Here is a 26,373-nt window from a genome sequence, read left to right on the forward strand (position 1 = left end):
CTTGTCTGCGCGCATTCCCAGTTTTCCCTTTCCTCTCTTTTTTTATTTCGTTTTACGCCTTCGCTTTCCGGCCAGCTACTCCACGCCTTTCTCACCCCCCGCCGGCACGACCGTTCCTCTCCCATTTAAAAGCCTCGCAGAAAATGCACGTGGGGGTTCGAAAAACGCTGTCACGGCGTCTCCAATTGGTGGAGATGTTTCCCGCGCTTTTTTATAACGCCCATCCTGATTGGACGCCGGTGCTTTCCACTCGCCCAGGCCCCCGTCCCTGGTCGCCGCCGTAGCGGCGCCGTGCGCGGCGCCGCGGCGCGGCTTCGCGGAGAAAAGTAGTTCCACCCGGTTCTTCGCAAATTAGTTGTGAAATAAACAATTACGGCCGCAAAATTTAACGTGGTAATTGTTAACTGGTTGCAGTACACGGCACGGAGCTAGTGTTAGAGAGTGTCCTTGCTAAACGGCGAAAATGCGCAACGCGCACAGACACATGGGTGTCGGCCCCCTACAAAAACGGCGTTCCGTCGCGCGCCGGCTCACAGAGTTGTGCGTCCGCTCGGCGTGTGGGGTTGTGTGTGTGTGTGCGGCTCCGCGTGCCATGCATTGGATATCTTCCCTGCCCGTTTGGAATTAACGCAACGTCGTCTTCATCGCCGACTGGGATTTTTTACGGATACGGAGTCGCTGTTAGGTAAGCTATCGGTCGTTGTCGCGCGACACGTTCGTTTACATTCTCTTTCGCGCGCTGTCTTTCGCGCAGGAGGAACAAAAAAAAAAAAAGAAAATGCGCCGGCGAATGAATGACATTTAAATGCGGCGCCGGCATGGCGGCCGTGCCGCCGGCGTTTCGCAGCGCGCCGGCGTCGCTGGCGCTCGCATGTTTTCTCGCGAAGTATGCGACGTTTTCTGGTTTGCCTACGTGGTCGCGTCGCGTTGTAAAGTTCCACGTGTGTACTACCGCGTCGCCGGTTGACGTTGTCACGTCGAAAGAAACGCGTTGGCACTTGTCGTTGGGAGATTTTCAAAATGCCGGCTCGTCCGAGGATAGGGGGCGGACGCGCTGTCACCGCGTTCCTTGGAATTCGCGAAGCGGTTGGTTTCGTTTACCGTGGACAGTGCGATTAATTTTGTTTCGAAGCGGTCAGTTATCGTCGATACCTGAATGCGAAATATTCTTCCCCCCATTTTTTTTTCTCTAGCTCAACCAACCGCTGTAGCATTTCTTCGGGGACATATTTTGGAACGTTTCCGGCTGTGAGCCGCCTGTTGCGCTTCGCAGCAGTGCGCGATTTTCAACGGTGTGCCTGCGATTTTCCATTTGTCGTGTTTTGAAAGGACCGGAGATTGCAAATTGGGATCATTGAAAGGTTTGCCCAATTATATGTTAACTTTGCGTAAACTGCGCGTTTAAGCAAAAAAGAAAAAGTAATTGACGAGAACGGTTTGAGTGGCGGTGTTGACACGGGTGATACATGCCTGAATGATAGCGTCTGACTTGTGATTCCGGGGGTCTGACGCGCAAGGTCCGGTATTGTGCATCGTTCGCAGGCTATCGCCGGGAGTTCCGGCGAGCCGATTCCGTGGATGATCATCGGAGAGCAGTGGTGGTAAACGCGGCTTCGACCATGATTCTATCCACGTGCGCTTCGTCGCAGCCGGCGCCCAAGCGTTCCCAGTGGAAGGTGGTGGACTTCGGACCCCCCGCTCCTATGAGCGCTAGGAGCCTGGAGGAAGCCGAACAGATGTGCTCCATGTTCTTGAACGACTACTCGGGGCCCAGCTCGCCGGGCGTCCAGTTGGAGGACCTCATGATGGACGATTTCCGGATGGACTCCCCGACCAAGGATTTTTGGAAGCTCCTGCCCACACCGCCGAGGTCGCCCGATCGCTCGGACTCTTCTTCGAGCGGGAGCATCGGAGGCCCTGTCGACAGTGGTGCCGTCTTGGGTGTTGGTAGTGACGGTGTCGACGACGTCTGCGACAGCGGTAGCAGCAGCGGCGGAGCGATCACCGAGGTGTGGTGTGGTTTCCAGATGGAGGATTTTTACACCGCCGACGTGTCCGTGCCCACGACCGCTCCGTACATGGAAGACCAGGCTCCGTCCATGGAAGACCAGGAGGCCCTCTGTTCCATTCTGTTCGAGCACGATGACTTCATCGATCAGTTGCTCAAGGACGACTCAGTGCTAAACTCTGTTCTCGGAGGCGGCGGAGCCGACGACGGCGACGACGTCGTTGCCGAGGACGAGGAGGACGTCGTCGGCGCGATCGTCTCGCCTCACGCTCCGGCGGTCGTGGACTGGCTGTCTCCGGTTTCGCCGACGCAGTCCGCGGTGCAGAGCGAGCTGCTTCACGACTGCATGTGGTCGGGACAGTGTACGGACGACTGCAAGCAGAAGGCTGCCCGGGAGAAGCGATGCGCCGCACAGCTGGCGTCTCCGTACGACCTGGTCGTCTCGCCGGCGTCGGCCATGTCCGCGGGCTCGCCCGACGACGTGCTGGAGATGCGGATTCCTTCGTCTTCGCCGACGTCGTCCAGCAGAAGCATCGCGGCGGCCGCCCCTACCGCGAAGCCGTCGACGACATCTCGGGTAGCAGCAGCTCCTGACGACGCGCTGGCCACTCAGTGCGTCGACCCCAGTTCGGTGCTCAGCTACACGCCCCTGAGCGACCACTCGTACCACCAGGCGACGTCTTCGGCGCCTCCCACGCCACCGGACTCTCCGAAGGCCGTCTCGCAGCAGCAGTCGTCGTCGGCGACCGCTAGAGGAGGCGGCAACGGGTCGGTCGGACAGCTCACCCTCTACCGTTCCCAGAACGGACACTGGCAGCGCGGCGGGATGGTCTTGTCGGATACGCCGTCGGAGTCCGGTGAGTTGTCACGACATATGTACCTCGCACGCCTTGCTAAACCTCGGTCACACGAGCCTGCGCACAAATAAAACGTCTGCTTCGTGTCAAGAAAGCGCGGATCACTGTTGACGTAGCCGGCAGCCCACAAAAGTAATCGGTATTGCATCGCAACTTTTCGAACTTGAGCAGTTTTTTCAGATCTGCTGACTTTTACGTAAGCTCGATTGACCGAGGTTGCTTCTTTCGCAATTCTAGTTGCAATTTAAACTACGAGAGGCTCGCGCGCCGGCCGGGAATTCTCACTGGTGTCAGCGGTTGTGTTTGCGCTTGTCCGACAGCAACTCAAGGTTCGCGAGATGCTATCTGTACATCTCCGAGAGATTACCTCACGGAAGTGGTATGCAATGCCTCCCTGCAGAGCTGTCGTTTAACTTGTTACTCCTACGGCGGTATTAGGACGCCGATTGATGGTTGTAAAGTGTTCCGAGGAATGTGGTTGGCGTTTCACCGCGTCAGCTGCAGCTTCTACTTGACCTCGTATCCAACTGAGTGGCGATAACGCGCCGTTTCGCCTGGCTTTGGCGAGAGGTCCTTCGATCGCGTAACCTCGCACTTTGCACCGCTCGTGGGAAGTGAAGACCTGCGCGCGCGATACAATTCGCCCGCACTTTTGAGCTGTACGTACTTCGAAGTGTTTCTTTCAGTACTTGAATGTTGTGTGCTGTCGGTGGAAGGCTACGGCGCCTATCGTTACGTCGACTCCAGAAATTGTACGTCTTCTCAGCATAATTTAGACGTTAGGTTTGCAGATGTTCTCGTGCTGTAGTTCACTACTTTTTTTTTCTTTAGTAACGCTTAAATCGGAACAAACTACGCAAAATGTGGCGACGGTTACGGAGAAACGTTTCCTCGCAATCTTGTAAGTGTGCAGTCACTCATACTTAACCCGGACACGCCTTCAAGGGCCTTGAATGTGCGAGCTAAATTCATTTTCCGTTTAAAGCAGCCGATGTTTTGTCTGTACAGCCCGTGTTAAAAGCCGCTAAATGAGTCTTCGTTGATCGGGTTAAGTCTGACGGCGACTGTACTTTCAGTTTCGTCTTCCACTGGCACTTCTTGGCCTCTTGTTTAACGTTTGATAAAAACGCTGGAACAACGTCGTCCCGAGCTCGTCCCAGCCATGGCCTTGCCGATAAAGCCGTGTTTGTTCTTTTTTTTGTCATATCCTCTTCGTCTTGTTTCGCGCGCATTTTCCGGCTGCCTTGCAAGCTAGCTATCTGCGCAGTTGGCGCAAACGGCCTTCGCGTGGTTTCCTTTCTTTTTCGCTGACTGCGGGTTTGTTACGCTTGAGCTAATTACGTCGGCAGTGTTGTCACTACAATTGTAGGAAATGGGGACGTTAACCAACAGGGGGGGCTGGGTGCTCAGTACAAGTCGTCGACACAGGCTCGTTTCTCATACGTGTCGATAAAAGCCAATTTGGAGTGTCTTCTCAGAATGAAGACGACTTGATGTTTATCTAGCGGCGACGTTTTTCATTAACCGTGTCGTGACGTCATGCACGGATTTGGAGCGCTTTGCGTCCGCTCGATGATATATTTTTTGTTCCGAGGCGCAGCTGTTTTAATGTAGGTTACTAGCGTTTCCGCAGGGATTGCGTTTTGCTTGAGCCATCGCGCTGAAGGAACGGCGTCAGTGCCGACTTCCTTTAAAACTGCGTGCTCATCATATTTCTCGTTAGTGAGCAAACTGCCTTTTGCTACGCGCCATTACGTAGACCCGTAAGAACGCTGTGTGTTTTCCGTACACTGCCACTTGTACGGCTTCTTCGCGGTTCAGGCTGGTAGGAATGTTTTGTTTCAACAGACTTCCAATCGCGCTAAGCTAGCTTTACCACTAATGCGTTTTATTGCGAGCAATCTTACCCTACCCACAACCCCCATCGTTTATGAGCAAAACGCTATCTTATGCGCAGTGAACATTTGTTACATTACCTTTCACCCCCACCTTGTCCCGTGTATGTGGAAACCATGTTTACTTGTAAATCTAGGTAGCCGTCACAATTAAGCTGGCCCTCGATTCAGTAATGTTCATCTTTCCGAGTAGGGCATTGTTTACTTTCGGCGCCCGCCGATCTTCTGTACACGTTTGAGAGGAAGGGTAATGTTCCGGCGTCGTCTGTTGTCGGTTCTTTTTCGTCTGCTTGTTTCGTTGCCGTCGTCTGGTCAGCGACGCAGCCGTTCCGAACACCGGCGGCCCTCTCTCACGCTTTCTCGCGTTTGTCGGCCGCCGCCGTCGAAAAGAAGCCGTTCACTCGGCGCGCGCGCTCCCCGCTCGCCAACGTGTTCGTCGGCACGGCGTGCCATTGAACCGGCTGCCCCACCAAACCACCGTCCGGTCTCGTCCCTTCTCGTGCACGATGAGACCAGTGTGCGGCGCGAAACAGACGACGTCGTCTGCCACGCCCGCCCGCCGTCGTCTGCTATAGGGAGCAGACGACGGCGCGCGTTCTGTATGTTTTCTTCTGCTGCGGGTTGCGCCTTTGTTCTTTCGGGAGGCAGCGGCCTCTACTGCCGCCCGGCTGGTTAAAGACCCGCGCGAGCCTGGCGCGGAGCTCTCATCCAAGGTCACCGCCGAATCGAGGAGCCGGGCGAGGGCGTTGCGCCTTTCTTTTTGGCTGCGTTTGCTTGGCGCCTTCCCTCCTCCTCTTTCCTGACGTCGCGTCGCCGACGTTGCTTGCGGAAAGAGTTGTAGCGCGCGCCGCTGGCTTCTTCCTTCTCGGAAGCGGCGGCGGGGGTGGTTTGGAAAGAGGGGGGGGGGGGGGGACTTTTTTTTCGGGCCGTCTTCCTTTCCACTCCCGGGGACTGCTACTCCTTCCTCTTCCGAACCCCGGGTCCGGAAACCCTGGGCCCCAGACGCGCGCCAGCTCTCCGGGGTCTGCGCGCGCCGTCGCGTTCGATCGATTCAGGGCCGACCGTGGGTTTTGTGTGTGCGGTTGTGGCGCCCCTCGAGGTCCTTCACCTTTTTCGGGGCCACCGTACTGGTGCGGCTGTTGTGCGTACGTTTGTCGCTGGTGGTGGTGGACGACCCCGGGGTTTTCGCCGGGGTGCGCTTTGCCGCATTGCCGTCTTTTGTGCCCCGGGGGGAACGAGCATTTCGTTTTTGTTTGTGGGGACTACCCCATTTTTGGTTGCTTTCGTTGCACGTCAAGCCCGGGGGTCCTTGCCTTCGCTCCTGTCAGGGTCGTTGTCAGTCCAAGCATGTCCACTGACTGACGAATTCTCGTTATTCCGAGCGTGTGCTTGTTTCCCGAATGCTTTCTATTTTTTTTTTTTTTTTTTTTTTCGTGTGGGGTGGATAAATGCGCGCGCGGTTTGTTGGAAGGAAGGGTCAGTGGGTAGTTGAAACATTGATTTCCGCCTGTAATTTGCGAAACGTGCGTGCTTTTAGTTGCGCTAGTGGTGATGCGACTAAAGTATTTAGGCTTCCAGGAATCCGCGCTGTTCTGCGTATTAGCGCAGTTTCTTTTTGAACTCGGCGTCCAAATATTCCGCGCAGTCGATTCTCTAGGAGAGGTCAGTTACTGCCCGATGCCTTGCGTCTTCAATGTGGTCACGATATACATGCATGTTGCTTATAGTCGCCTAGCTTCTGCGACGTGCAGTCTTTTTTTTTTTTTTTTGTAATGCGGCGGAGCCGCCTTGTCGGAAGGTTCTGTAATTGCATGGTTATGCGGCGTTTAGTTCACGTCAAGGGCTGTTAACCATAGAACCCTTCTCTTCTGGCGCGTTTTTTTTTTTTTTTCGCCTGCTCGAAATGCGAAAGTTAGTTGGCCGTTTGATTCATTCTGGTGGCGTCAGAGCGTATCGCCGCTTCCTGCGATCTGTGTTTTTCTCTCCCTACGTTGTGCTGCCGTGACGTGTCCGCATTATTTTTACTTACTTTATTTACCCGGCTGCGTCGACGAACTACGCATATTCAAATCAAGCGAGCGTCGCCGCGTTCTGCGGAGTTGGCGGGATCGTTTTTTTTTTTTTTCTTTATCCAGGTATTGAGTTACGAGGAAACGCCCGACCGTCCAGCGCAACCCCGTAGCTTGCGTCTGCGCAAAAAAACTTTCATGTGCCTGTTAATATTTTTTTCGTTTGTCTAACTTCCTGTCCGCCCCCTCCTCTGTGACGTTCGTTTTCCCTGGCAAGCACTTCGGTCGTGCTGCAAAGCCCGACACACGGAAACGCTGGCAATGGCAGTATTGATCTGTAGTGCCATGGCGTCTCCTAGTATGTAGCGAGCGGTGACGTGCTGGTTTAGTTCCAGTTGGCAGGCGAGGCGATGGTTACTACTAGCATGGCCCGTAAGGTTCGCCGAAATCTGAAGATCGCGCTTAGCGCTGCCTTATTTCCGTCAGCGCTGTGTCAGCCACATTGCTAAATATGTCGTCCGCGACGTCAAATCCAAGCTTTCCGTTAACATCTCTCGCGGCACGAAGTTTGGATGCCTGAAGTGATCCTGCGTGTCGGAAGTTTATTTCGACGTCCTTTCACAGTTAACCATTACCCGTATGTCAATTGCCACGATATAGCTTCGAGGCACGAGCTTTTGATGTGCTAAAGTTTTGGCCCTTCGTGCCGTCAAGACTTGCTTTTACTGGGTCTCTTGTTGTTACCTTTACTTATAAAAGGTAAGCGATAAGGCGCGCTTGACAGGCCTTCTCGCGCCGTCAGCGCAATCATTTCTAGTTTAACCTCGATCCAACTGGCGCGACCAATTTGCACAGTAATCGTTTCGCTTAGTAAAATAGGTTAGCGCCAGTTCGCTCGGCGTCGTACAAGGAAAAAAAAAAAAAACCAGTGTGGTTTGCCTCGCAATCAGCAGCTTACCTGCGTTTCGAAAGCTCGGGTATGCGTGGGCGATGGGGCAGTGCGCCTCCACCTGACGTCACGCTGGGCGTCAGCGCTTCGTACGTGTAACCTCGCCGACCCCCGCCCGTCTAGTGTTCTACGCCATTCACTTCCGTGTTTTTGCCAGGGAGAGGGCGCGTCCTTTTCATTCTGTTCCTCGAGCCACGGCGCCGACGGCAGCGTTTGGCGAGTGCGCGTCGCTGATTCACCGGCGAACATCTTGCCGCCTCCGCTGCTTGTTATGCTGCCGGGGTGTGTCAGCTGCTAGTCACTCGAGGGGGGGCCCTCCCGCGAAGTTTGCGGGTCATACTCGGTTGCAAACCCACGCCGCTCTGTGCGGTTGCGGCGTTGTAGTACGGCCCTCGCCCCCTCGTTCGAAGCGCTGACTGACTCGGCTTTTTCTGTTTTGTTTTGTGCCTCTTGTGAATGGGCGATCCCACGTGTCCTGGCTTTTCGGAGTTGCTGTTGCTACTACTGCTACTACTAGCGGTCGTGTCTGCTAGCCCGTTTTTCCTGGCTTCCGCGTCGCCTATTTTCGCTTTCGTCGATTTCGCGTCGTCTCGTCAAGCCGTATCTCCCCCCCCCCCCCCCCCCCTTTTTTTTTTTCTTTCTCTGGCTCGCGTCTGGTATTCGTTATCTTAAATGAAAACAGCACTGCTGCGGTTGTGACCTCCTTTCCCAGTTCGCGCGCACGCCCTCTTATGAGCTCACTGACGGTCCTTCGGTCGTTGCTCGCTTTTACTTTTTTTTTTTCTAGTCTAGGGGGGAGGGGATAAGAAAACGCGATAATCGGGCGCTGCTGGTTCGACTACGCATGTCTTCGGCATGCGAGCCTTTTACTTGGCCAGCGAGCGCTTTCGCGGTGGTAACTCGATGATGCTTTACCAGTGGTCTCGTGACCGCAGATAGCCTACGAGACGGGGTCGTGCGTCAGCAGACGGTCGAGGAGGCTCTTGCCTTTTGTGGGTGGGTTGTTGCAAGCGTTGGCTAGCCGTCAGCTGTTCGTTATCTGTAGCGAGCCTTTTTTTTGCTTCCGGCATTGCGAGTTGTCCCCTTTTTGGCGATAAGTTACACGTCATTCTTGTGCGGACGCTAGAAACCCTCAATAAAGAGCGTTTGTGGAGGGCCCAGCGCTGTTCACTCTGTTGTGAACGCGTCGAAAACGCGTTCCATGTGGTTTCGTCTGGAGTCGAGAGCCGTATGTTTCGGCAACGGCCTCCGCCTGTCGAAGCAGACGACTTTATGATTTCTTTATGATGTCGTCTGCTATAGGAATCGGCTGTATGAAAGTAGCAGACGAAAGAAAATAGTTCGCTGCGCTTAGTATTGAGCAGCTTGACAGCGTGACTTAGTTCGTTCGCAGGCGAAGGATGTCTCTATGATGGCAGTGACACGTTTGTCACTTCAACTACCTCCCTGCGAAGCTAGAGAGTGGTTTAATCATTACGGCGCTTTAGAAACGGGACGCCAAGCGACTTCGTCTGTTCAGATAGAGATCGGGGAAACTAGACGTGCGCGCAACCCGAATTTATACGCACGAGATGGCAGCATCCCCTCTTTTTGTTCAAACACTGTCATCATCAGCACTTGACCCCACTGAACGGGAACACGTGTGATCGAGGAATTCGATCACTCCATCGCGCAGACTACTGCCAGACGAAGGAGGGTTCGTCTGCGTCTGCCTTGCAGACGATAATATGGCTGACCGGTCTGGTTTTTACGCGCTGTCCTCGCCCGGGTGGCTTCCGGAGAAGGGGCGCGTCTTCTGGAATGCGGTTCACCTGCCTCGGCCGCGCTTCTCACCCTTCTCTCCGGCGCTCGCCTTTTTTTTTTTTTTTTTTACCTTTCACCCCCTCTACACCCATCGACAACTCGTCCCCCTCACCCTCCTTTCTCGTCGCTTGTGTATCTGATCGGTGGATTTTTTTCGATTCATTCTCGGAAAAACGTGGGGCTCGTCCTTCACACTTGCCCGTCGGTGACCGACCACCCCCCCGTTCAAACCGAGACCGCCAACCCTCGAACCACCTTTGTTCCATTCTTAGCGGCCCTTTCCCATCGTCTAGCTTGTACTCCTCTTCCCTTCGCTTTTCCTATCAGTCTCGCCAATTTCGTGCAGTGTAGTGAACGCTGGAGCTCCCCGTCGGCCAGTCGGCAATACCGAGAGCCAGCCGCCCGTCCCGAAAAAAAAAAAAAAGGGGGGGGGGGGGACGAGGGAGGGGATCTCGCCTACTGTGCTCGACTAATCCTGCCAACCATTCATTCGGCGTCGCGCGTTCAGATGCTTACAAATGGGAGGGAACCACTTCTTTTGGGTTCCGTTTGTGGCAGGCTGACGCGATCTCCACTGCGCTGCATGGAATTTTTCGGATGGAGGATAGAGCCCAGTGTTCGTTCTTTTCGAATTCTGCGTGCCCGTTCGAACCGAACCCTTTCAACGAGGCCCCCTTTCTGTTCCACCTCGTTCAGCGGTCGTTGTGCATTTCTTCGCGCTAGGTCATGTTGGGATCTGTAGGGGAAGGGATGGAGGGGGGGGGGGGGGGGCGGTTGAGCGGCGGAACGATAGTAGTTAAAGGGATTCACGGGTTTCGTAGTAGGCTATAGCCCGTTGTTACGAGCCGCCGCCAAGTCCCCCTTCACGAGCCCTACTCCCCACCTTGCCTCGTCTGCAACCGCCGATGCCGAAAGGTAGGGTGACTGCGCATAATGGAACACCTTGCCCCCGAGTACACCTTTATCTGCTGTTCCTTCTCTCTCGCTTCCCCCCAACCGTCTTTGGATAGGACTTTGAATGCAGTTTCTTCGCATACCTGTTGCTCGCTTTCGAGAGAGTTTGTTACCGCGCAATGTCGCAAGATGATTGGCCATTTTAATGAGAAGTGTGCCCTCGTTGTAGATATTTAAGAGCCTTAGCAGTTTGCTAGTTGTCACTCGGCCAAGTCAATCAAGTCGTGTCATTTAATAGTAACCAATCGCCAAAAACCTTTATTTTGGTTTTCGCCCCGCTTTTCTGTGAACGACCGTTAATGTCCGCATCAAAGCCCCCGAAGGCCTCTCCCGGCATTCTTAGATTACCATTGTCCTACGTCAACAGCCTCCATCTTTACGCCTGCAAGTTCTTGCAATTATCGTACCACCACATTATCCTTGACCGTCCCAGATTTCTTTTCCGGAGGCGCCAATCTTGTTACTCCTGTGTACCATCGGTTTGTTGCCTGCTCTGCGCGGTTCACTGTCCCGGTTCACTGTCCGAGCTGTATCAGAGCGCGAGGTTAAAAAAAAAAAAAAAAAAAAAGAGCACGCTGGTTTTACACACCTACGCGCATAAGCCGGAGAATTCGGCGGATCCTCCTGTGGCCTACATTTGTCATTGCGGACCCAGACCCCCACGCGACTTTTGTTTTGTTTATTTATATTTTCGTATCCTTTGCGGCGTCGGGAAAGGCGATCCGTCGGGCAGCTATTTTTAGCCGTCGACGCATCGTGTGGGTGTTACAAGAAGCGCTCGCCCACCCTTATTGAACGGGTTATCTTCTGGATTCGTTGCCGGCTATTTTCGGCCCGAGTAAATGGATGAGCTTTCGGAGCAGCTTCGAGCCTAACGTGCGTTTTATGTGCATTTGTTTAAGTAGTCGGTGTTTCCTGTTTTGGGGATACTCGGGACTAGTAATTTGCCCTGTCGGAGAACTGACATCGTTTTTTCTTTTCTTTTTTTTTGAACGCTCTTTTCGCGTATTAAAACTGTATCGTGGCCGTCTTTTCCCGTGTTCGTTTGCCCAGCAAATCTTGGTTTTCGTCTGCGTCGCCGTCGATTTCGAAGTAATTCGTCATCGGTATTGCGTCACCGTGTGTCATCGCTGTTCCCCCCAAAGACGGCTGCGCAGTACGTGTTATTGTTTAACATCCGGACGCTCGTATCTTTCTTTTACTCTAGTATAGCAGCCAGTTTACTGTATATATCACTTTTTCGCTTCGTGCGTTCCTGCTCAATACCTTGTCGCATTGTTCAGGCTTATTCACGCGAGACCGTCTGGCAAACGCCTGCTTGCGCGCCCGCTGCGTTGTTTTCGTCTGCTTCGGCCTTCCATTTTTTTTTTTTTTTTTTCGTTTGCTACTTGCAGAAGGCCCTAGATTTCTTTCCGGAGGCACCAATCTTGTTACTCGTGTGTACCGTCGGTTGGTTGCCTGCTCAACGCTTTACAATGGCCCGGTCAACTTTAATTTCTTCAATAATCTCCGCTAGAATATATCGATTACATCCCGTTTACTTCGTGCTTACCGTCATCAATTTTGCTTTGTGGTTTTTAGCAAAATTACGTTTTTATGACTGGGTTGCCACAAGAGTTGAACGTTCATCAAGGAGGCGGCTCGATTTCACGATGCGCATATTTGAATTTCCGGAGTAAAGCGTTTGGTAAAATGTGCGCGCGACGCAGCGTTGGGGATGCCGGAACGCTTGACATCGCGCAATTTATATGCAAAACCCTTACCTCCGCGCTGTTCTAATGTTAGCCTCGTTACGTACGCCTGCAACGAGATTCAAGATTGTTGCGACGACTTAACGTAGTGTTAGGAGCGTGAAAGAACTTGTTCGAGCCATGGTTCATTCTTGAGTGCTTGCGAAGGCTTGCATCACCCGCTCAAGTCTTTCTTTTTCCGTCACGGTGTTGTCCGCCGTGGTTATTTATATCCTTTCTAACCACCTTGTGACGTGGCGAAAGCGCTTGCGGCATCGTCAAGGCCGCGCCGTACTGCGCGATTCGCGCTCTTCCTTTATGACCTGGCTTTATTTCCTGGGTTGGTTGCCTGACTCAATTTGTCGTTTCGCGCTGCGTGATTTTGCAAGAACCGTCGGTGGTGGTGTTACCGTCGCAATAGCGCTTTGCTCCGCCGCGTTAGCTATTCGCCTGTTTTCCTGGTTTAGTTAAGCGCTTATCGTACGTCGCGCCAGGTTTGTCTGGTCCGTCCCCCTTCTATTTTTTAACGCTTCAGTGACTGACAGCTGCGTGCTGGTTATCCGCCGAGGGTTAGTTTCGGGTTGACTCCCATTCACAATTGCGCAGCTGTGTTTCGAGTACGCCCGTTACTCCGGATTACGTCACGCGGCCGCACTTGTACTACGAGCAGGTTGGGTGGTGTAGGGTATTTTTTGGCCGTACAGTTGCGTACTTCAACGCGCGAATTATCGCCCGAGAAATGCAGGTTGTTTACGTAACGCGCAGTTAGCTATCTCCGATCATTGACATCGTCGTGGCGTGTACAAAATGTAGCGTTTCGGTGAAGTGAAAGGTTGAAACTGTTTCCGATGGCAGGTGGTGGGTTAGCTGTCCTACATGTGCGAATCGGCTAACGCGGTACTATGAAGCGGGGTTTTGTAGCTATCGCGCACGGGCACCAGACTTTGCCACGCTTAGCTCTTTAGAGCAGGGCATGGCGCAGACAACAGCAGCGCTCCTGTGCGTCGTCTGGTGTCTGGCTTGTACTGCAGAGCTCTCTCCTTCTGCACCGTGTCGTCTGGTAAATCTCGTTTTTTTTTAAGCGCTAGATTCAGTACCGATACGCATTGGGCGTCTCGGGCTTGTAGCGCGGTTTGCGCGCTGTCTTGCGTGTCTTGTCTGCCTCCGGCGATTGGCTAATCCAGGGTTGCGAGAGCAGCCGCAACTCGAGAAAGAACACGGAGAGGTGAACGCGAACGTGTGCAACCCTGTGAAACAGCCAGTCGGCCAGGCATGGAAGGGGCCGGGGCTCCGTGCCTGTGCCCCTACTCGACGCGCGCGCGTTCGTTCAGCGGCAGTTATCGTCTGCTGCGCATCCGTGGGACGGTGGCGCCACCTGGCGGTACTCGCCAGAACCTGATGCCCCCCTCATCTTCCAGTTTTCGCTTACTTTTTTTTTTCCCATTCTTTGTTTCCCTTATTTCTTTTCCTTCCTCTCTCTCTCTCTCTCTCTTTTTTCTTGTTTTTCTTTTTGTATTGTGCAGCCAGTTCGCAAGTTCGCCGTGATCGTTGCATGTCTGACGTGTTCTTTCGTGCAGCTTTCTTTTTGTTTTAATCCCTTTTCATATTTCTTACTTGCCCGTTCGTGAGGGTCGGAGACCGGATTCACCGTTCTGCTCTTTCAAGCTCAAAATGACGAGGGGAACGGCGAGACGCAAACGAAACGTTTCTACGCCCTGCAAGTGCGCCGAACTACAGCAAGTGCGCGCTCTTTGTCGTTAAGGTTTTCGCGTGCCCCCATTGGCATTTAATTTTTGTTTCCTTTTTTTTCTATGCATCGCCCTTGGCTATTATTATTCGCATCGGCGCATCGGAAGGTGCGTTTGGTTTAGTGTGCCGGGGGGGGGGATGTTTGGAAGAGGAGGGGGAGGGTGGGAGCGCTTTCAACTTGAAGGGGAGTGCGAGGTGAATGTAACGCAATGAATAGGCACTGTCATTTATTTAGCTTTCCTTCGCTGCCGTATCTCGTGTGCTGCGAGGCATAAGGTGTGCGCGCACCTTGCGGCAGGCGCGATCCGATTTTCTCCCGGGCCTGCGCGGTTGGGCCACATTTGCAAACCCCGTCTTCTTTAATTTGGTGCAGCGCGTCGCGGTACCTGCAGTTCGCGACGAATCCGTTAACGCGTGAAAACTCTTCCGAATAATGTTACGGAAGGGGCTCGAAATGGAACTTGTTACATTCTAGGTAACTTGGGGCAACAGCGCTAAGCGGCATGATATAAGAGACAGCAAACACATGGGCGCAGATTTAGGGGCCGACTTACGCTCAATTCGCGTATGGCCTTGCGCTCGCGTCCGGCCGTGCGAGTGACTGCAAACTGCGCACACGCATGCGCAAATTTCGGTGAGTCATGTGCAGTATTCTAAACCGAGAACCCGTGTGCCACGTGCGCGGATTTCTTTCTTTCTTTCTTTCTTTCTTTCTTTCTTTTTCGTGCGTCCGCGCATGTGCGGGGGAGGCTGAGAGTGGATTGAGCGTAAGTCGGCGCCGATCTGTTGTCTATCTTGTTCCGGCGTGTAGCGCTGCTCCCATGTATATACTAGTGGCGAAGAGCGTTAATTCCTGTCCGGTCCTTCCGTCTTACGAGATGTCGCTGCCGTGTAGCACGCCTCTCGATAATTGGGAGGGAGGATTCTTCGAGCTTAAGTCCACGGCTGCTACCAATCCTACGCTACTGCACCGTTCTAAGCTCGAGGCGGGTACGAAGACCGCCTGGTAGCCTCGTTGGAAGGAAGCAGCACTGAGTCCCCCCCCCCCCCCCCCCTCCTGTCTGCGCTACCGTAGCGCCCTCCTCTCTTCTAGCTGGCGGCTGTATCGCATGCCTTCACGTGCGCGCTCTTCTTTGACCGAGGGCTGCGCCGAAGCCTTGGGCTTTGCGTCGTGTTCCTTTCTGCCGCTGTGTGTGTGGTTGCTTTCGGAGGCCTGTTTCTCCCTCCTCGATAGCGCCCAAGAAAGGGGGGGGTGGGCAGATCGTCTCTGCAGTGGGGGGGGGGGGGGGGGGTGCCTTTGGTTTCTCCGTGGCTTGGTGGTCCTTTATTTTTCTTTTCGACTTCGCGTTATCGTTTCGCGAAAAAGACGTTGAGCGAAGGAATCGTCTGGGGCAAGTTTGGACATGCATGTACTCTTGCCCACGCCTCTTCCCCCCCCCCCCCCCCACACACACACACACTTTTTGTGTGGCAGTTTGTTTTTTTATCCTTCGTCTGGGCCTCTGCTGCTGCTGTTGCCTGAACAACTTGCGCTCTGTTGAGATTTCGGTGCTGGTGTGTTTTGGGAGAGGCATACGACGTGATTTTGGTCGTGAGATAGAGAGAGACAGAGGGGGTCGAAGAGACGCGTCCGTACGAATTCCTCGCGCTGCGTCGCGTCCGAGTAGCGCAAAATTTTGGAACCCTGAAGTCCTGACTTAAGCGGCTCACGCGGTTTTTTTTTTTTTTTCTTTTTTTTTTTTTTTTTCGAGCTCGTGCTGAACAAGTGCAAACGCGTGAACATAGCTGAGGTCCTTGCGCCGTTTTGTTTGTTGGCGTACGTTGTTCGTCTCGCGCACTATCGTTGAAGATAGGTGAGGTCCTAACTCGAGCGTTAGGGCGGTCATTGATGAAGTTGAACGACGCTGCCCAGTTGTCACGCTCGTTTCAACGCCAAATGACTTTTTCTGTTTGCTTCTTCACCCACTCACAGATTACGCCTTCGGTGGCCGGCCAGCGGAGTGGAGTGCGTCATGCGTGTAAAATTCGTGTTGGATTCTTACTTGCTCGTTCTATGGCATCGTCAACCCGACGGTAGAGTGGACAAGTTTACGCATTCCGGAATAGATAAAAAGGCGCGTTACGAATGGGAAGGCTTAAGGTAACCGAGTTATACGGCAGCACCAATAGATGACGTACTGGGCGCGAAAGCCTTCAAAGTAAACTTTTTTTATCAGCGGATATTCAACGCATCGCGTCCCTCTTTGTGTCCCCTCACAGGTTGATTAAATGCAGAGTTCATTTCTAATTAGCTGGTCTACTTGAGTGGGCCGTGCTATTCCTATTCGCTTTTTTTCGCCCGCCGTTACCGCGCCATCTAATCACGCGCGCAAGCTGGATAAGTAGCTACGTGCACGGAGGTCAGTTCTCGACGCAATCACTCTAGTTATTTTTTTTTTCACTTTTTTTTAAAGTCCTGTGGATCTCTCAGGGTGATTGCTTCTCGATGCGTGTCTCGGGCGACGCTCTTAATCGCCCTCGTTTTACCGAGTTCCTCTCACCTTTTTTCTTTGTTTTTGTTTCGTGTATCTCATTCCGCGATGTTGATAAAAAAAACTAAACGGGCTTCGTCCACGCTTGTCTCCCTCACGGGCGCGTTTTTTTCTTTTTTTCTTTTTCCTCGCCGTGCGTAAGACAAATTCCTTTCCGCAGGTTCGTCAGGAGGCGCGAAGAACGCTCTGCTCTGTTTTGTGCATCCGTATTCTCTCATTGGCATTCCCCTCCCCACCCCCTCGCCACGCATAGACATCTTTCTCGGCCTTCTCTCGCGTTCTGTCTTTCCGCGATTGCCTTTCTATATCTGCTTCTTGCCTTGGCTTGTTTCTGTTTTTCTGGCTTCCTTTCCGCTCCTGTTATCACGATCTCCTTCGTTCACTCATTATTCATGCTTGCGCCTGGCTCAATTACTCTTCTTCCCTGGCGAAGCTTCCATCGCCGCGAGAACGCTCCCGTCTCGGAGTCCTTCTTTATCCGCTCGAGCCACCGCGGGGAGCGGCCATTTGACCGATTAGAGAGAAGCAGCGGCTGCTGTATCTGGCCGGAGAATTCTCTTCCGTCCTTAGGTGCGTCGGCCCGAACGTTTTTTTTTTTTTTTTCCTCTGTGGCGGTGGTCCTCCGAGTTGTTTGTTGCCTGAATACGTTGCGCGTGTTATTTTTTGTAGCTCTTCTCGGCCGGCCACCCGTTTTGTCCGCACCCTGTTTTTCTCTTTTCCCGGGTAGTGACGAACCAACGGCGACCGATTGTGAGAGCCTAGTGTGTATAGTAGTCGGCGAGTTGCCCGTCCAGTTTTTGTAAGTTGCAACTTGCGCCTTTCGTCGGTAGCAGCAGCCGGGTTCGGCGCGTTGCACTCCCCCCCCCCTCCCCCCTTGGTGGTTCGATAAACAAAACTAGTTCTTCCTTACCTACCTGTAGTTTCTGGGCGTATTTCTTTTCCCCCGCAGATCCTTTGATCGGAACGGGCCGTCCATTCTTGGAGCGTCGGCGAAAAAATGCTCGAATCGTGTAGGGAGGTTAGATTTCTACGCTTAACGAGCGATGAACGACTAATCGAGGCTAGATGGAGGAATGAGAGCCTGAAAAGGTTTCGCGCGGACGTCAAATGCGCCGAGAGAGAGAGGGGCCCGAACGCCGGCGTTGAAAACCGCGTCGTCGGGCTACGACAGAGGTGTCGTTTAAAAGGCCCGACTGGCAGCTGGCGCCAAAGGTCGCTTGTAGTGCGACCGCGTTTTCGTCTTTGCGCGAACAATGCTCACCCTGTTCGCTCTCTGCTGCCATATCTTCGTGATATGAAAAAAAAAAAAAAAAGAGCGGAAAGCTCGAAGTGTTTATGTTTGGTCTTTCAAGCGCTTCTTATTTGGCGGAATGGTAGCCAACGCGGTAGAATACTAGAACTAGTAACAGCAAGCCCCAGCGCACGTTTGACTGACACGATCGCGGGCGTAAAGCGCTGATCACTTGTCTAGGGTAGGCCGGTTGCGGATTGTCCGAGCTTCGGCTGCTGCTAGGCTCCAGGTCTGTGAACGCTAAGCAGTAATCGCTCCAAAGACAAATTGCTATCGCAGGTAGAAGTTATGAGCGGAGGCTCCGCTTGTGTAACGTGGAAGCGGTTTCTGGATCCCACTCAGTTTGGCTATGACGAGGTTGTTTTATTCCGTGCTAGGAGGCAATTAGCGTTTGCTCGGCGCCAGCCGCCAGCTTTCTTTCGATTGATCCGCCCTGGCACCCTCCTTACCATAGTCTTTCGTTCCCGAACCCCAGTCTTCTTGCTAGGCTGCCGCGGTCCTAGGAGAGCCCTCTGACGCGTCGCGCTCCTTTTTCCGTAGTGGGCGAGCGACCGACCCTGCTGAGACGGCGAGTTCGTCTTCTCGAGTCGTCGTCGCGTGAAGACCTTTTCTTTATGTGCGTTCTCTTTGATTGCTGCCTTTTCCCGTTTTTCTTCGCGGGGACGCCAATGTCTCGGCGGCGGGACCGCGTCGACGCTGCTCTATTTTCGATCCGTCGTCGTCTCAAGGCCTTCCCCTTCTCGTCTGCCTCCTCTCCCCTTTTTTTTTTTTCTTTTTTTTTTTTTTTTGAAGCGTGTCGCTGACTGCTACTAGCTTACTGCCTGGTAGCTGTTCTTGCTTTCTCTCTCTCTTGGTTGTTCCTTAGTTGTTCCTCGGCTGCCCCGGTGAACGGCTCTTGTGTGACCCGCCGTTCTGTGTAGACTTTTTTTCACCCGCTCTTCTACTGCGGAACTTAACATGAACTTCGTAGATGACATGATGTTACGTAAACGCCAACTCGTCCGAGAAGTTATTCTACTGCGAAATGTGTCTGGGCGACCGCGATGCTCGACCTTTTCAAAATGTCGCCTCTAGTTGTCTGGGTTGAGCTCGCCAGTCAGTGCGGTGTGTGCTTTTTGTTACTTGCCGTGTATCGAGATCAGTACTGTTGCTTCACTGGATGAGCTGAAGGTCAGCGGATCGGACTAAACGCGCAATTTGATCCGCTTGTTTCAGTGTTCCGTCCGGGTGACGGCGGACGCTGCGACCTCGCTGTCTCATCTGTGCTCGCGCAGGCATCGCATCGCTAGCGGCACAGTCACTGTGCCGCTAGCGCGCGTGGCCCGAATGTTTTGGCGGTGCGGTCGATGGTATTCTTGCGCCGGAGCGGCCTCGGCGTCTTTGTTTGTGTGCGTGCGCGGCGAGGGATGGCACCAGTGCAGCCGCCTTGTCGCGCGAGTCCTTGCGTTCCTGCCAAGAACGTCGGCGGCGCGCGGGACGCGCGATTTTCGGCTCGAAGGTCGTTCAACCCGGGTTGGGATCCTCAGGGTTTGTCTCCGGCTTGCCTGCGGTCTTTCCCCCCGTCCTTCCGGTCGCTTTGTGCTCGCTTTCTCTCCCTCACCATCTCTGCGCACCCTCGGCTCCGTTCTCGGAGTCATGGCGGCACGGTGCTTTTCCCTGTGTGAGCGGTTTCGCGCGGTGCGCGTCACCTGCAGGGCGTTTCGGGAAAGTCGTTTGAGCGGTTATTGCGTACACAGCAACGGGAGTTCGTAACCGCTGTCAGTGCAACGTGGTTTCTAGCTAATGTGCACTTCCGAGTGATTTGCGTTATGATACTGTATTCTCCTGTCAGCCTTATCGCCCAGCGAATTAGCATGATTCAGAGTTTGTATTCTGCTTTTTTTTTTTGCATTCTTGGACGTCCCGCCTGACTCCATGTCGCCTTTCTCTCTGCCGCAGATGATGATGATGACGACGACGACGATGATGATGATGAGGACGAAGAGCAGCAGTCTGCCGAGCCGCAGGATGATGACGAGGACGACGACGATGATGATGACGATGATGATGATGATGACGACGACGACGACGATGACGACGACGAGGAGATCGACGTCGTCACCGTCTCCGAGCGCCAGCGGCACGGCGGTGCCCCCGCTGTCGTGGCGCTGCCGGCCAACGGAACCGGCGTGGGCGCGATCCGCTGCGCCGCCGTCCGCCAACCTCGGCCCCCGGCAACCGCCGTCGTGTCCCGCATCACATCCAGCGGCCGCGTCGTCACTCCCTCGCACAAGGCTCTGAACAATGGTCAGGCGCCTCGTAGGCGACGTCGTGGCGCCCAGTCTCCCGGGTCGTCGCCCGGCGTCGCTGCCGCCGCCGCCACGATGGGCGGCAAGCGCAAGCGTTCGCGGCAGTACCAGCAAGTCTCCCAGACGCATCACGGGACCGTGCTGGCCCAGTCTAAGCGCGCCAGGCGCGACGACGACGGTTGTGGGTCGGCGGGCTCCTGCTCGCCATCGGCGGGTCGTCGTGGCCAGCACGCGCTGTCCCAGCTTCCGCCCAGCGCCAAGCGCAACGAGCACAACACGATGGAGCGCAAGCGGCGCGACGACTTGCGCGTCGCCTTCCAGGACCTGCGGGTGCAGGTACCCGCCCTGTTCGACAACACGAAAGCGGCCAAGGTCACCATTCTGAACGAGGCCGCTGCGTACGCGCTAAAGCTCACCTACGAGGCGTGCCACCAGGAGAAAGTGTACAAGCAGGAGCAGCAGCGCCACCACATGCTCCGGCGTAGGCTGGCACAGTTGCAGCAGCAACATCAGCAGCAGCAGCAACGGATACGCCAGTGCAGGCGTTGAGAGTGCAAGTCGACAGATGTGGAGGCGGCTAGGTGGCGTCACGGCAAGCGTCGGTGATGCTTTGTGTGCGCCGCTCCACTGACTCCTCCATGTTCGTGACTGTGTTGGCACCAGGGTTGGATGCCATCTGTGCAAAACTTGCCACTAGTGGACTGCCCTGCCAGTGTGGAGCTTCTCTGCATCAGTGCCACAATGGTAATGACCAGAGCCCACCTCCCTCGCCACCTGCCATGGACTGACAACTGAACTGTGTGAAAGTGCATACCATCCCCCCTGTATTGATCGATTTGATGCTTCAGCCTGCTCTGTTGCATGCTTGAACGGCCAGTCTCGACATTGACGCTTTCTGGCTGTTCATTGTGACAGCCGTGCATGCGTGCTAGCCCACTGTAATTTATACATATGTTGAAATGACTTTCTAGCACGCTGTGCAACGCTTTGTAGCTCAGGTCACGGTTGCATCAGCATAGAAATGCTTCTTTGAAGTTGTGCTGTTGAAACCAGCTAGTGGCTTTTAAAAATAAGGCAAAATGTCTTTTATGCAGAGGGAGAAGTGGGCTCTTGAGCACCCTACTTGCCTTTTTAATATTCCCTTGCTAGGTATTGGCTGCATGTTGACTGTGATCTTAAAAGTTATTGTGCATTTTTTTTTATGTAGGAAAGATGGTTCGGAAAAGAGTAGTTTGTAGTTGACAGGTCATGATTATTCCTGTAGCTCAGAAACTGCACGTATTTTGAGATGTGTGTGTAGTGCTGTGTGTGCAGAAAAATGGGGATGCAGCCAATACTTGGATTTCGAGGAACCTGAACAAGGGAAGAAAAGGTGCAGGTTTGGTGCCTCTTTGTTGGAACAGCTAGTCTTCATGTGGTGCATGTTTGTGGTGTTTGTGTGTTGTATATGCAGCGTGTTATATTGTTTTTAAGTTTAGCTCCTTTCTACTCTGCGCACAGCCAGCTAAGTGTTTGGCAGGGAGAAATAGGTCTATAGAGCTGCTGCTTCAGAGTTAAGCACATTTTAGATATAGATGTTCATCTATATATATATACATATAGTACTACCAATCATTGTATGTGGGGCCTTCTTACCGGGACATCATTATGGCTTCTCTTTTAGTTTTGGAAACTTGTGCCTGTTGGTGGGCTTGTATAGTGTGCTTTCACAGTAATTGGCCATATGAAGGCTTGTTTCAGCATTTGTCTTCACCTCTCTCGCACCTGCCACTTCTCATCCACTTGATTTCATGTCACATGGTGCTAATTAGTATGACAGCCAGGCTCTCATTAACAAGTAGCACCTTAGTGCAAGCCTTTTTGCTGGGGCAGCTGTAGGCACTGTTCAATTAGAAAGGTGGCCAAACTAGGAATGCTTCAGGGGCACGGGGTACCTGTGCAAGTTGATTAATTAGTAGGCTCTTGCCAGACTCGTAGCTATTTCTTGCGCTACGTGCAGCAGCTAAATCTAGAACCTCCTTCAACTGTATACCAGAAACAAGCCTTGGCTTTTATATTGCAGCCATGCTGCCTCAAATTGCTAGCTGGCACGTTTTAGGTCGCTCTTGCCACCAAGATTGCTTCTGGCACAATACCGGCTGCTACATTGATTGCTTCTGCAAAAGTGATCAGCTGGTACACATGCTGTCTGCTTTTGATTCCCTGCTAGGAACTTCCTTGGTGTGTTGCAGTTTCTCACGACATACACCAAACAATCGTGGTCAGGAGACTCGAACGGGAAGGCAGTGCTTTTTCTGCTTGTGTTCCAGGCATACAGTTATAGGAGACCAAGACTATATGTGGATCTTAACTGCACAGCAAGCTTTATGGAGCAAGGTAAATGGTACTATGAACCCTTTGCTTCAAGGGCCACTCAAAGTTTAGTTAGTGTTACCTAATGGCAATGCTATTGATTTCTCTATGCAAGCGAGTTGTAGATGTAGCATATTTTCATGTGCAGTAGGAGCATATCCCCAGCCTAGAATATTGATTTGGATACTTTGGCATGATGCAATGTTTCATCCTCAATTGGATATCGTTCTCTTTCACCTCCATTTCATTTGCCTAAGGGCTTTGGCTGCTCTTTTTGTTTCTACCGTCGATTTACTTCACCGTGTGCAACATTGTTTGGGCATTAGCTGTTTTGACCTCGTGAAGTATACTTTCATAGTCCTTGTAGCGTCTTGCATGTCTCATCACTTTCTCATTATCATTATCTCATTTCTCATTATGACTGCTGTTTCAGCTGTCACTTCATCCTGAGACAGAGTTAGAGCTGGCCACCAGTGCCTCCTCGTTATTGGGCCTGGTGTCCTGGTCATGGGTTTGACTCCTTTGTAAGCACTCGCCTTGTGCGATGGTACACCTGCGGTGTTCTTGAGCGCTGTATGGGCTGCCGAGTTTGCCATTAAGTAGAAGTCAAAATCCATTTGGGGAGTCTCTGCGCACCCGAAACTCTGAACAGCAAGCAAATCTGAACAGAGTCGAAGAGAGGGACCTTGCGTGGTGATGCCGTGAATCTAAGCGTTGCTTTGTTCACCGAGTGTTTGGACCCTTTGTGTTCTCCATTGTCCTTGATTAAGACTCTGGACAAACATTTTTACATTTCTGCCATTTCATATTTTCATTTTAGTGTTCACCTCTTTTCGGCACTCATAGTTAAAATGTGCCAACTTGTTCTATTTATGTTCATGCAGTAATCGGCTACGGACAGCGATTCAATGCTGTTTTGCGGGTTCTTGCTTGTTGTGTGTGCATCAATTTCTTTTAACGCCCCATGTATTGCCTTGCCTGTCGCCATGTTGCTCGCCTGCATTTATAGACTTTCTGCTGCAGAAAGCGAGGTTGGGGCTCTAATTTTAGTTCTTGGCTGCCTCGTTCATCAGCTTTTTTTAATGGCATAAAGTAGCACTTGCCCTCAGTCTAGCAGCAAATACTTTGCTGTTCATTGTAGTCTTTGTGAAAAGCTCTCTACGGAATTGGTATTTTCTTTGTCATTTCTTTACCAGGGTCCTCAATCCTTTTTTTCCTACTGAAATCTGGCCTAGCAGCTTTGTGCCCCGTCTCTTTTAATTATAACGCGTGATTTTGCACTTGTGTACCAGGACTTATGCTAACACTAGCTAATACTGAAGGGCATGAAGATTTGTTGCTTTATTCCTGCATTTAGTTAGGTCGTTAGTGCACCTTTCAATCTTTGCACAGTCTGGCTACATGGGGAGGTTGTTCTACTTTCCATGCCTTTTTTTCTTTTTGAAATGCATTATAAAGTTCCTACTCGTAGATATAGGTAGCAATTATTACAGATTTGTATTTGCAGTGGGTTTGTCAATTATATGCCTAGTGTTTACAGGGGTATTGCCTATAGTGACTGCTTTCTTTATCCTTTCCTGGTGTGATGACTAGGAAGGGTTCTTTTGTTGCACATGCTTCATTATTACACTAGCCACTTGTTTAACTCTGCCCTGCCAAGATGTTGTACCTTAGGATCACTGGCTTTTTTATAATAACTGCGACATGAGGCGTCTTTAGCACGATCTTGTTCATTTCCTTCAAATGATATTGTGATACCGCGGAGTCGCTGAAGGATTCCTTTTGTCATATGTCATATCATTGTGTGTGTGTGTGTTAGTTGCCCGATTGCCATTTTGTGTATGCGATCTTGCGATGGCTGGGAGTTTACGCTAGCTAATAGAATTGTGCACCATCATGGGTTGCTCCAAGTGGGGTGCCTTAGTCGGGTTTGGAAACTCGGTGCCACATGCTGCTGAGGATTGGAATCTGGGGACCCTGTGGCTTCCCAAGGGTGTGTCTATGGAAGAATGTGGCTTGCTGTTTTTTGAACCCTGACCGAAGCACTTCACTGGGGCCTTTTGCCTTTATCATAATGCAAGCCCTCTCCTTACATGAAAGTACAGAGACTTAAGCGCTGTAGCAATAGTTTCAAATTGTGTTTTGTGATGTAACCTTACCTTGGCCATAAGTAGCGTCATGTGTGCACTTTTTTGTTTTTTAAATGTAAGCATTCAATTAAAAAATTTTTTTAATGCTGTGGGCAAGCTGTCCTAGCACATTGAGTTCTGTCATGTGGAGAAGTTCCTTCAATGCAAATGAAAATGTTTTGTCTCACAAAATGGTTCCCCAAACGAGGATGCAAAAATGCAAGGGTTTCACTGTGCTGTACCGTTCACATTGTGCTGTTTCGCTCATAAGACTGTCTTTTAAATGCAAATCGTTACTACCCATGTTTTGATTTTAATATTGTGCTCGTGTAAGGTTTTTATTTTTACTTGTGTAAATGTTGCATTCTTGCAGTATGGACAGCCCGGAATTTTTCTATCAAACTGTCGTTCGTATCACCGCTCTAATGAATACCTCTCTCATTGCCTGTAATCCTATACTGCCGTGCCTTATAGTGGAAGTTGAAAAAAAAATGCATAGTTGTTTCATCCAACATTACCATATGCATTTTATATATACATTGCGATATTCTATATACATACTACATATATATATACATATATATCAGATGGACAACTTGCTCTTTCCCCATTTTGTAATTTACTGTTCCACCTCAGCCATCATCATAGCAGGATCATAGCTTTAATATTGGTAAAATAAGACAGAAGCGAAACTGTGAACATAGGTGTTAGGAGTGCTGTATGTAAAGATTTTTTTTTTCTTTCAAACCGAAGAATAGAAGGCGTTTGAAGTCTTTGTGCTGTTGAGAGGGCATTTTTTTTTTTTTTTGCACGCGAGTTTAAGTTATGAGTGCCAAGGAAGGATTTCAATAGGATTATCATGCAGTTGAGAAGAAATTAAAATGTTGTTTTTGCTCATCTTTGTGTTCATGTTTCTTGTGCACATCTGGGGCTGCTGCTGGATCAAACCTAGCACTGCCATATTTGCATTCTTCTTACACATGTGTAGGAAGAGGGCACCAAACACAAGTGGTACAGACGTCACATTTCACTGGAGTAAGTGCCGAGCCTGGTTAGCATGCCGTGTCGTATCTCGTCTTGTGGACGATACAGCTACACTGACAAACATCACAAATTGCATGTTGCTATCCTTAGTCTGACATTATCAATAGCACGGCTTGGAGGTGGACCATGATTAAGAAAGGTTCCGTGACTCTTCCTACATTTATATTGACATATTTTGAAATTCGCGGTGAGCATTAGTCTAGTTGGTAGTCGTAGCAAAGTATGGAAAGCTGGTGTCAGTGCTACCTGCTTTTCTGCATGAATTTTCACTAGCGTAGGATAATTCGGCAGCGTCCGCTAGGTACGAGAGTTTCATGAGATCGCTTAGCAATGGACTGATCACGGTAACGACTTCTACGGTTTATGTGAATTTGAAATTGCTGCCAATTTAGTTTGAAGAAAAAAAAAACAGACCTTGACAATTAACCCCCCTCCTTGGAGTGCTCATTTACCCTGAAGAATGCACATGCAGCATTTAATCAAATTCCTGTCACTAGTTCTACATCGATTCGGCGCTTCTCGACTCTAAGCGCCGCGGAGTCGCCCAGCGACATGTGTGGCGAATGTGCGTAGCCTGGTTTGACACCAGTGACATTAGCACAGCATGTGATGTACGAACTACTAAAGGTAGCGCCGAACACTCCGGCCTTGCTTCTCGGCGTGTTCGTGACGGGCAGCTGACGACAAAGCCATTTCTAATGAACACTGACAACAAGCGTGCGATAAACACTCGGAACCCCTGCAAAGGACGGCTGGCACTTGAAACGCTGCAAATTGTGGCGTA

At 51.7% G+C, this 26,373-nt stretch overlaps 1 protein-coding gene across 1 annotated transcript; it reads left to right on the forward strand.

Annotated features, from left to right (window-relative positions):
- The first annotated feature begins 514 nt into the window (after positions 1 to 514).
- Positions 515 to 25,442, forward strand: LOC119466029 (uncharacterized). The gene is made up of 3 exons (XM_037726518.2): positions 515 to 685; positions 1,543 to 2,865; positions 19,715 to 25,442. Exons 2-3 carry the CDS (start codon positions 1,620 to 1,622, stop codon positions 20,611 to 20,613), a joined length of 2,145 nt encoding a protein of 714 aa, XP_037582446.1. The 5' UTR covers positions 515 to 685; positions 1,543 to 1,619; the 3' UTR covers positions 20,614 to 25,442.
- The last annotated feature ends 931 nt before the right edge of the window (positions 25,443 to 26,373 follow it).

Source organism: Dermacentor silvarum, chromosome 10 (genome assembly GCF_013339745.2).
Source record: "Dermacentor silvarum isolate Dsil-2018 chromosome 10, BIME_Dsil_1.4, whole genome shotgun sequence".
In the NCBI taxonomy this organism is placed as follows: Eukaryota; Metazoa; Arthropoda; class Arachnida; order Ixodida; family Ixodidae; genus Dermacentor; species Dermacentor silvarum.